The following is a 10,749-nucleotide window of genomic DNA, read 5'->3' as shown; positions in this document are numbered from 1 at the left end:
TTCCACAATTTAAAGATAGTCCAAATAAAGAATAAACATAAATAAGTAGTGTGTAGTGTCTAACTTCTGACGAGCACTGCATATTAAAGGGACATCAATGTACATTAAAGGAGTGGAATTCATTACTGTAATAAAACGTAATTGCACAAATCACACCTTTGATCATGCCAGCAGGTGCATAACCCACATCCAAGGAAGTCCTCAAAAGCAGCAGGTGATCAAGTTCTCTGTGGTCTTCAACCACTGAACATCCTAAAGTGCCATCATTGAAGATAACATTATACAGCATCAGCTGATGTTGTCCCAAGTATATATATTTGTACAGTATATACAATATATATATAATGTTATGCAGACTATAAGTGTAAAATCCCTGTATATTGGTTATGATATGGAATAATAATGAAGTTACATCCTTATCACAAATGAGTGCTAGATTCACATTATATTTTACTTTAAAAAAAACCTGGAGGACAAGATTAAGCTTGTTGTCTCAATGCATATTTCATTAAAAAGCCTTTCAGCCTTCAACCTTTGCTCGTCATGCTGTCTTTGTTATAGCCTATTTCAAATGGTACGATCTAACAGATACTATGGGCTCTGATTAAGGAATAGTGTAATGGGGGTCCTTACAATAAACAAATAAGACTGGTACTTTCATTCTTAGTCTGGACTGTCTAACGGTAATTTCATCATTCTTTATTACACATAGCTTACATTACTCATTATTCAAACTGAAATGCATGGGTAACTTATATGTAAATAAAAGTTATTCGTTGAAACAATCGAGGCAATATGCGTTGGGTGAACAGCCCAAACTAAAAACGAAAGACTTTTGGCCAGCGTTAATTCCAGTTTCACTCCAAGAACCTGTGTAGGCCATGTAAACAAGAGGAAATTACAATTGTCACATTCGAATGCGCGGCGCTTTCTGAGTTTTGTCAGTGCGGTGCGGGGAATCCCTTTGATAGGTAGGAATTCACTAGACTATAAATGGGGCCACTTCTCAAGGATGGTAGTATTCTAAGATTGCGTTGACGAGAGAGTAGCTTAACTAAGAAACAAAGATGCAAAGATCAAACCTTCTGTTCTGTAAGTATTACAAAGTAATGTTTAAAACTACTTTTATGAACGAAAACATTATAACCTAGTAGCCTACTCAGTTTTATAATGTGTGTATCTGGTGTATTATTATTATTATTATTATTATTATTATTATTATTATTATTATTTATTCTTTCTGCGTGAATAAATCAAATGACATTTTAATTACATTGCAGTATCCTTGATGCTGGTTGGGCTGCTGTGGGGCAGTACTCAAGCAAAGGCTCTCCCTTTGTCACACTCTCAAGACGTCCACGGACAGGAGTGTGGCCAACTTGCGAAAGCTGTGCTATCAAACATCAGTGAACTTCTGAAGGATGTACGTGATAGCACATTAACTCAGTCATACTGTAGGCCTAGTAACGCGCTGTCAGATTATCATATTTATATATTTTCTACATTGTTTTTTTACAGAAAGAACAGTTCAATGGCTTTAACTGCTCCGAGATGACTGCGAAGGTGCACAGCAAGACTTCAACAGTATCAGCATGTACTCCGACGGTCTCGGTAAGAACTCAAACTCAACATTTAGGAGTTTAGGAAATGTCCAGATGAGAAGAATGTACGTCTCGGCCTATAACGTCCTTACACTGTAAACTAGCTGAAAACAAAATAAGATGATGTTGGTACACTTAAAATGCTCAATTCTCTAGTTGATGGTGGTTACAGTTTTGCTGATGATAGTGATCATGATGGTGATGATGTTTTGCGTTTGTTTCCAGGGTCAGGGATGCTCGGGCCAAATTGCTCAGAACACGCAGTTCAATAAGGTATGGGCCCCTCCATCCATATCATAGCATATCATATCATTACTGCTGCATGTGATAGCAAAGCAGGCCATTTTTATTCAACTCAGTCTGATTTAAAACGCTGTTGCTGACCGTGTCGTGGCTGTTTGCAGGCCGACTGTTTGGTAAACATCCGCGCCGACATGGAGTACTACAAGAGGGTGTTGGAAGCGCAGCGAACCCAGCACAGCAAACTCAGCCAGGTGGTGAAGGCCACCAGTAACATGCTTGAGGTAAACGGTCTTTGCATCCATGGAAGAGACGTAGAGCAGAGGTTGGATCACAACTCAGGGGGGCAGCACCACTATGCATTGTCCGAGTAGCCTACACTAGTAAGCTCAGTCAATTAGGAGTTCATACTGAAAATCATACATCAACTACATTAGATCAGAAACATTGATATACATTGATAATAAATACATCAACTGCATTAGATCAGAAACATTGATATACATTGATAATAAAAGTGTTGTGATACTCCACTCTGTTACTCCCAACATGTTGTTCTTGTATCACATCTCTGACAGACACTTATTTGCAGTAGTCTAATACATCTCTTGTACAAACCAACTTTATTTGTGTAAGCACACGTGAATTGATATTAATGAACACATGCTCTCACCTTTCCTCAGAAATGCAACTGGTCGACTTCTGAGAGCGCACCACCATCTGAAACGGTGAGTTTTTAAATCTCATATCCTTTATTGTCAACACCTCTTACCTATGGTCCAGTTCCCAGACCACACAGATAACCTCTGAATGTCATCTTAATGCTATGGAGTGGTGTCACATTAAAGAACGGGAAGAGAGAGTATGGAAGCCCAGAGGGGCCAGTTGCTCACCGTATTGCCTTTTTGTTCTCCTGCCCGTTAGGTGTGTGCCTCTGGAGACTCGTTTAGTGACCGCATGTGTCTGTGTGAGGTGGTCCAGGGCTTCCAGCTACGGGCCATCACTATCACCCGAGCCCTCTACTACATCGCCTCTGGGGATTACCAGAGCTAAGCCTTCCTCACCCCCAACTATGTCATCCTCATCATCACCCTCAATCTCTTCCTCCTCCAGTAAAGTATAGATCAGTATGGATCATACATCTTTTACAAAAAAGCTATATCTGGCACACTGGGAAATCCCCCGATCCAAACCGAACCTCCAGCTCGTGTTCTTATCGACTACAGATGTAACACTGCGCACCAGAGCAATGCTGGTCCCAGACCAGTGCTCAGTAACTACAGTGATTAGTGTATAAGCTTCTTCCATTGGGCTGATGCCACTGTGGATTCTCATTCTCAATTATTTATTACAAGAGTTATTTATTTAATTGAAATATTTCTTTATTTATTGACCTGTTTACATGTTGGTTGGTTTATTTATTGATGTGTTTATTTATTGATCTATTTATTGAATGATGGATTCAACAACTATTTATAATGTTATTTATTGTATTTATTGAATTTATTGAAACATTTAAAACCCTGTTCATTGACTGTTTACAATAAAGTATTTTTCAGCAGTAATTAAGGCTTAATGTTTTATATGACAAGTCCAAAAAAAACTTTTATTCAGCCACATCTTATGCTACATAAGTGAAATTCCACAACGATCCAAGTTTAAGGATTCAGTTCAAAGGCTACGGTCAACATGAGTACTGTTTCGACTGAGGACTAGTGCAGGGATTGTACACAAAAAAGACATGCACTACGGCATACCTTCAAAGCACAGAGAGCTGAGGTCTGCACCGTTGTAAACATGATCTGAGTGTACAAATCAAGAGCATAATGTGCACCTTGGCCTGAGATGTCCTGCAGCTGCTCCTGAAGACATTTGTCAGTACGGCTGACTAAAACATCTGTGGAATGGGTTACCACAGCAGGAACTTCATGATCATTTCTTTCATTCAGTCAAACTAAACGGGCTTCTGTACTCATAGGCTTAAGGGCATACAGTAAACGGAATGATTCTGTACTCATAGGCTTAAGGGCATACAGTAAACGGAATGATTCTGTACTCATAGGCTTAAGGGCATACAGTAAACAGAATGATTCTGTACTCATAGGCTTAAGGGCATACAGTAAACAGAATGATTTCCAGATAATTAAAAAAGCCTGGACCCACGCCAACCCACCCCCCAACCTTTAACCTTTGACCCTTAACCCTGCAACCCCCATGTCCTCTGGCTACTCAGTCTGGTGCTACAGTAGGTGGGTCCAGCCACACCGCCTCCTCCTCCGACTCCCTTCAAGCTTGTGTGTGCATGCTGTGCCTGAGAGCTCAACTGTAATAATGGCCCTGATTCATTTCAATGGGCCATACTTCTCTCTTTTCCTCCCATCCTCTTATCTGTGAAGGCCCATTTCAATGGGCCACACTTCTCTCTACTCCTCCCATCCTCTTATCTGTGAAGGCCCATTTCAATGGGCCATACTTCTCTCTACTCCTCCCATCCTCTTATCTGTGAAGGCCGTACTGCGGAGGCTTTGTGTTTAAATGGGCCACGTTTCACAGGGGTCAAGACTGCGTGTTTAAACGGGCCACGTTTCACAGGGGTCAAGACTGCGTGTTTAAACGGGCCACGTTTCACAGGTGTCAAGACTGCGTGTTTAAATGGGCCACGTTTCACAGGGGTCAAGACTGCGTGTTTAAACGGGCCACGTTTCACAGGGGTCAAGACTGCGTGTTTAAACGGGCCACGTTTCACAGGGGTCAAGACTACGAGCAGTCGCTCAGGGACCAGTCTGGCTCCCTGGAGAGCTACACTTAGACTTCATCCTTCGTCCAGTACAGGAAGTGCTATTCCAATCCCATTCTACTGACCAGAGCTTATTATAACAGACAATAAGCCAAATACAACCTCCATCAAGTTTCAACAGGTACCACCAGATAAACCAGATAGAAAAAGATAACAAACAAACAACTAACAAATGACATGGACATATTTGGTCCAGGGAATCACATTATGAGTAAACAAATATGTACAATTTCATATAAAAAGTTGTTATAAAAAAATAAAATGAAATGAAACCATTAAAAAATCAACCAAAAACATGAATGGAAAACATTTCCAAATATACAAAATCAAGTTGAACCTTTGGTTCAGAATGACTTTCCACAGGCAGTACTGACTGCAGAACCTTTGGTTCAGAATGGCTTTCCACAGGCAGTACTGACTGCAGCACGGTACTGACATCTCTGCAGTATTTTGTCAACATAAGTTTGGATTCTCAAATCCTCCCAGAGCTGGTTTGACCTACAGCACTGTCCCTGGTAAAAACCCAGAGGCTGAAATGAGTAGCTCTGTAGGGAGCCTGGACCTTTTGAAAGATCTTTTCAGAGAAAAGGTGGTTTGAAAAACCCAAGAAAGGTCAGTTTAAGGAATCATCTTTTGCCTGGTGTAGGTTAAGTAATGCACACTCGCGCACACACACACACACACACACACACGCACGCACGCACACACGCACGCATGCACACACACACACACACACAGTGCCCAACGGAAAGGTCAGGCGGAGGTGTGTTTTGGTCCCTTGGGTTTGGTCCAGTGGTCCAGCAGGTGGACCTTCTCGTCCAAAAGTCCAGCAGCACACTCAACTGCTACAGTTACCCTGCAGCATGTCTGGGGAGCAAACACAGAAACATCATTTCAGTGTGTGTGTGTGTGTGTGTGTGTGTGTGTGTGTGTGTGTGTGTGTGTGTGTGTGTGTGTTTGTGTGTGTGGGGGGGGTGTGTACCTTTGAAATCCCCTACAGTGTCAGATATTTCATGCATACACACACACACACACACACACACACACACACACACACACACACACACACAAACTCTCTCTCTCTCTCTCTCTCTCTCTCTTAGGGCTCCTGCACACAGTTGCGTGCGTTGCAGTGCTGGAGACGCATCCCATTCACTTTACATGGGCTCACGTCATCCGTTGCCCAACTGAATTGCATAGCTACCGCCGGGAACACCCACTGGCATGCGTTGACGGAACGCAACTGTGTGTAGAAGCCCTTACACACACACACACACACAGACAGACACACACATACTCCTCCTCTCCGATGTCCTGCTCACCTTCCAGGCAGTCTCGGACCTCAGTGGACACGTCGTCCTTGTTGAGGCCGTCGTGCAGCTGGTCGAGGCCGGCCTTGCCCTTATTCCTCCTCCTCCAGTTGTCCAGCATGCGGAACCTAAGTATAAGTATAAGTAAGTAAGTAAGTAAGTATAAGTATAAGTATAAGTATAAGTATAAGTAAGTAAGTAAGTATAAGTATAAGTATAAGTATAAGTAAGTAAGTAAGTATAAGTATAAGTATAAGTATAAGTAAGTAAGTAAGTAAGTATAAGTATAAGTATAAGTAAGTAAGTAAGTATAAGTATAAGTATAAGTAAGTAAGTAAGTATAAATATATGTATATGTATAAGTATAAGTATAAGTATACGTAAGTAAGTAAGTATAAGTAAGTATAAGTATAAGTAAGTAAGTATAAATATAAGTATAAGTATAAGTATAAGTAAGTATAAGTATAAGTATAAGTATAAGTATAAGTATAAGTAAGTAAGTATAAGTATAAGTATAAGTATATGTAAGTATAAGTGTAGGGTGGTGGTAGTGTAGTGGTTAAGGAGCTGGGCTAGCGTGCAGTAGCCTGTAAGGTGGTGGTAGCATAGTGGTTAAGGAGCTGGACTAGCGTGCAGTAGTCTGACAAGTTGTGGGTTCAATTCCCGGCTTCCACCGTTGTGCCCTTGAGCAAGGCACTTACTGGCCCTTGCAATATAACTAACATATGGAAGTCACTTTGGACAAAAAGGTTTGCTAATCCCAATCCCAATCCCATCTAAATGAATAAATGTAAAAGGGTTCGCTAATTGCTGAATTAATAACTGTAAATGTAACCTTTGCATGATGGGGTCGTCTTCGCCGGACTGCAGTTTGTCCAGCTCCAGGATGCTGAGGCCCAGCCACGAGATGGCCACCTGCCTCCACTCCTTGCCCATGCACTTGGCCAGTCTCATCAGCTGCTGGTCTGTCACGTCCAGCGTCGTCGCCCTCGCCGACCTCATTCCGTCTGCAGACACACACAGAGGATGCCGTGAGTGTGAGATGGCATCACTCCACTCCACACTTACTTATTTTACTCAAGGCTTGTCCTCGCATGCTCTCTGGAGCCAAAGCCAACACTGTGTGGTCAAGGCAGTCTATTCACAACCAATCACCTGACTCGTCTGCCCAGCGAGGCCTCTTATTGGACACCTCCTCCTCTGATGTGCTGGTGCTCCGTTTCCGCCCTAGAGACGCACACAAGACAGACATGTCAATCAAACTTTAATCAGCCTTCAATTACACTTTAATTAGCCTTTAATCACACTTTAATTAGCCTTTAATTACACTTTAATTAGCCTTTAATTACAGTTTCTTAACTAAGTTTGACCAACACACTACACTGTCAAATCTAACTTAAAAAGTCTTACTTAAAATGTATAGTAAGTATAACTCAGTTTCTGTCTTTTGTTGATTTTATCTTTTGAGATTACTTGCCTAAAATTAGTGTAATTTAATGTTGAGGTGGAAAAGTAAACATGATCATTTAAATCAAGTAAATTATACTTGAACTGCTGAAGTTTTGCTACACTGTAAAGTTAGTTAGTTAACCTTACTTAATCTGTTAGTTAACCTGAGTTTTACAAAGCATGCAAACTGATTGCCTTAAAATTACAGACTAATCTGGAATAGGAATTGCAAATTGTGCAAACAAATGCTTACTTAGTGTTGTACACTTACACTACTGAGAATTCCTATTTCACCTAACTAGGTCACTACAAGTAAAGTATACTGTATGTTTATTAAACACAACACGTGTATGGAAGTTGTGCTAACTGATGTTACATTTCCCACAATGCATTTTTAGAATGGCACATCCCCGGTCCCCATAGTTTAATTAATCAACATTAATCCTTACTGAAATGAAATCTTCAGTTATAATAACAAAGTGACAGTGACACTAAAGGATATACTGTTGTTGTGTAATTTATGTTGATGCTCTTAGATGACTATCCAAAACACCCTAATGCTGTGGGTAGAACCCCAGCACGGTACTTGGAGTGCTTCACTACACTTTGGCAGTGAAGAGGAACTCAACTCAACATCTGTTAGCACAACTTCAATGCACGTGTTGTGTTTAATAAACATACAGTATACTTTACTTGTAGTGACCTAGTTAGGTGAAATAGGAATAGGGTGTGCATGCTTTTTTAAAGTAAGATAAACTAACAGGTTAACAAACTAACTTTATGGTGTAGCACAAACTACAGCAATTCAAGTATACTTTACTTGATTGTTTACTTTTCCACCTCAAAATTAAGTAACACTCATTTTAGGCAAGTAATCTACTTCTTATCTAATTCTACTTACTAGAACATTTTAAGTAAGGAAAGCTATTATGTTGTACAGTGTATGCAGGTTTTATACTCCATATAGGCCAATGCATGACTGACATGAGGACAAGACCAATCCCTCAGTCTCCAGCACATCCATCAGGACCTTAGTTCACCTGTGAGGATGTTATGATATATTGAATCATTTTCACAGAAACTCCAAAGCGGACAGAAGCAAATGATCTTACTCTCGCCTTTCCTCTTCGGTTTCTCCTCACACTTGTAAACACAGTCACCTGTGAGAGAAAATCATAATGGTCAGAACATGAAGTGAAGCACCAGCATATGTCTAATACACACACCCATACACATAATACACACACACACACACACGCACGCGCACACACACACACACACACACACACACACACACACACACACACACACGCACGCAGACACGCACGCACACACACACGCACACACACACACACACACACACACACACACACACACGCACGCACGCAGACACGCACGCACACACACGCACACACACATGCACACTCAGGCACACACACACACTCAGGCACACACACACTCAGGCACACACACATTCAGGCACACACACTCAGGCACACACACACTCAGGCACACACACACTCAGGCACGCACGCACACACACACACTCAGGCACACACACACACACTCAGGCACACACACACTCACGCACGCACACACACACGCACACACACACACACACACTCAGGCACACACACTCAGGCACACACACACTCAGGCACACACACACGCACGCACACACACACGCACGCACACACACACACACGCACACTCACGCACACACACACGCACGCACACACACACGCACACACACACACGCACACACACACACACACTCAGGCACACACACACTCAGGCACGCACACACGCACGCACACACACACACACACACACAAACACTCAGGCACACACACTCAGGCACACACACACACGCACGCATACACACACGCACACACACACACACACACACTCAGGCACACACACTCAGGCACACACACACTCACGCACACACACACGCACGCACACACGCACGCCAGAGTTTCCGCTAGAAAAAAATGGCGCCGGTCAAAGTAACCGGCAGAGGTTTCGTTTTCCGGACATTTTGATGATATGCCGGTCAAATATCCTATTATCCCTTCTTAGTCAAACTGAGGAAAACTGGAGACAGGCTATGTAGCTTAAAGAATTACATAATCTGTATAGAAGGCAACATGTTCATTAGACTAACTTAAACATGCCTAACAAGATCTAGCCAGTATCTTTTCATGTACAGCAAGAGTCCGCTTCGTTCGTTGTTTTAAAAAGGCTACGTTGTTTGTTGCTGCTACCCACGTTATCTCAGTGGTGACTGTTTAACTTGCACAGATGTGCACAAGAATGAGCGCTCACACCACTACCCCCTAATGCTATGCCTCTTTATTTGATAACAATAAATTAAGAAATGTTTCCTATTCTGGGAAATGTTTAGTTTCTTTTTCTTTCGGCCGCGGTTCAATGATACCGTTTAATTGTGCCAGAAATTATCCGCGGACCAGTAATCGCCTCGTCGAGAAGGCCCTAACCCTGCAGATCATATAGACAGAGAACGCATAAACCTACTGTATGCTTTGGGTAAAGAACACTTTGCATGTCCAATGTACACGGAGAATGACAGTGTCTTGGAGCGGCCGCACCCCCCGCAACTCCACTTCCAATGTCACTGATTCCGACAGATACGCCCGACACTTCTGCTTTTTATCTGGTGGTGGTGGAGTTGACCGGACATCTGAGGCTTCAGACGTTACCAATTTATCATCATCCATCGCGTCTGGCCTCTGAAAAAACGTTTAAGGCTAGTCTGCCTGGGCTTGGCCATGTTTGAACCGCCTCTCATTTGTTCGTTGTTTCACATGGACGTTTTAAGCGTGCGCTTCCTATTTGAAATGCAGCATAGGTTATGCGTGTTGTTTAATAACTTTCAAACGGTAGAGCCTTTTCATTTAAAAACATAGCCAGAGGACGTATAATATAGGCTTAGGCCTACATATTAAGGCTTATTCTCAAATTCAGATTGCGTTAGGGGACGGGATTATTAGCCAATTTCAATCGGACAATTTGACCGGAGAGATTTAATTTTGTCGGACATTTAATTTTTTTTCCGCCCAATGTCCGGTAATTACCGGACAACGGAAACCCTGACGCACGCACACACACACACACACTCAGGCACACACACTCAGGCACACACACACTCAGGCACACACACACTCAGGCACACACACTCAGGCACACACACACTCACGCACACACACACGCACGCACACACACACACACGCACACACACACACACACTCAGGCACACACACTCAGGCACACACACACGCACGCACACACACACGCACACACACACACACACTCAGGCACACACACTCAG

The 10,749-nt window shown here is 42.5% G+C and overlaps 2 protein-coding genes across 3 annotated transcripts in view; one reads left to right on the top strand and one right to left on the bottom strand.

The window, feature by feature from the left end:
- The first annotated feature begins 1,025 nt into the window (after positions 1–1,025).
- il12a (interleukin 12a) lies at positions 1,026–3,141 on the top strand. The gene is made up of 7 exons (XM_076281640.1): positions 1,026–1,092; positions 1,281–1,423; positions 1,519–1,611; positions 1,827–1,874; positions 2,006–2,125; positions 2,525–2,569; positions 2,766–3,141. Exons 1-7 carry the CDS (start codon positions 1,068–1,070, stop codon positions 2,892–2,894), a joined length of 603 nt encoding a protein of 200 aa, XP_076137755.1. The 5' UTR covers positions 1,026–1,067; the 3' UTR covers positions 2,895–3,141.
- Positions 3,142–3,311: 170 nt separating this feature from the next.
- LOC143122129 (uncharacterized) overlaps positions 3,312–10,749 on the bottom strand; it is a 45,601-nt gene continuing 38,163 nt past the window's right edge. For both annotated transcript variants that reach the window (XM_076282942.1, XM_076282941.1), the window contains exons 13-17: positions 8,510–8,557; positions 7,104–7,175; positions 6,784–6,955; positions 5,961–6,076; positions 3,312–5,505 (exon numbers count right to left, since the gene is read on the bottom strand). In XM_076282942.1, the coding sequence (XP_076139057.1) occupies positions 5,477–5,505; positions 5,961–6,076; positions 6,784–6,955; positions 7,104–7,175; positions 8,510–8,557 (437 nt within the window). In that variant the 3' untranslated portion in view covers positions 3,312–5,476. The remainder of the gene's footprint in view (positions 5,506–5,960; positions 6,077–6,783; positions 6,956–7,103; positions 7,176–8,509; positions 8,558–10,749) is intronic.

Source organism: Alosa pseudoharengus, unplaced genomic scaffold, assembly GCF_046254945.1.
Source record: "Alosa pseudoharengus isolate Yale_2024_CS ecotype anadromous, Long Island Sound unplaced genomic scaffold, YU_APseudo_1.1 YU_APseudo_1.1_scf_13, whole genome shotgun sequence".
Lineage (NCBI taxonomy): Eukaryota > Metazoa > Chordata > Actinopteri > Clupeiformes > Clupeidae > Alosa > Alosa pseudoharengus.
The sequence above is the reverse complement of the archived record's forward strand: the minus strand, read 5'-3'. Positions and strand labels throughout refer to the sequence as shown.

Coding starts and splice junctions, on each gene's coding strand:
- il12a (XM_076281640.1), top strand. CDS start 1,068: ATGCAAAGATCAAACCTTCTGTTCT. Junction 1,424..1,518: donor TCAGTGAACTTCTGAAGGAT/GTACGTGATAGC, acceptor GTTTTTTTACAG/AAAGAACAGTTCAATGGCTT. Junction 1,612..1,826: donor CATGTACTCCGACGGTCTCG/GTAAGAACTCAA, acceptor GTTTGTTTCCAG/GGTCAGGGATGCTCGGGCCA.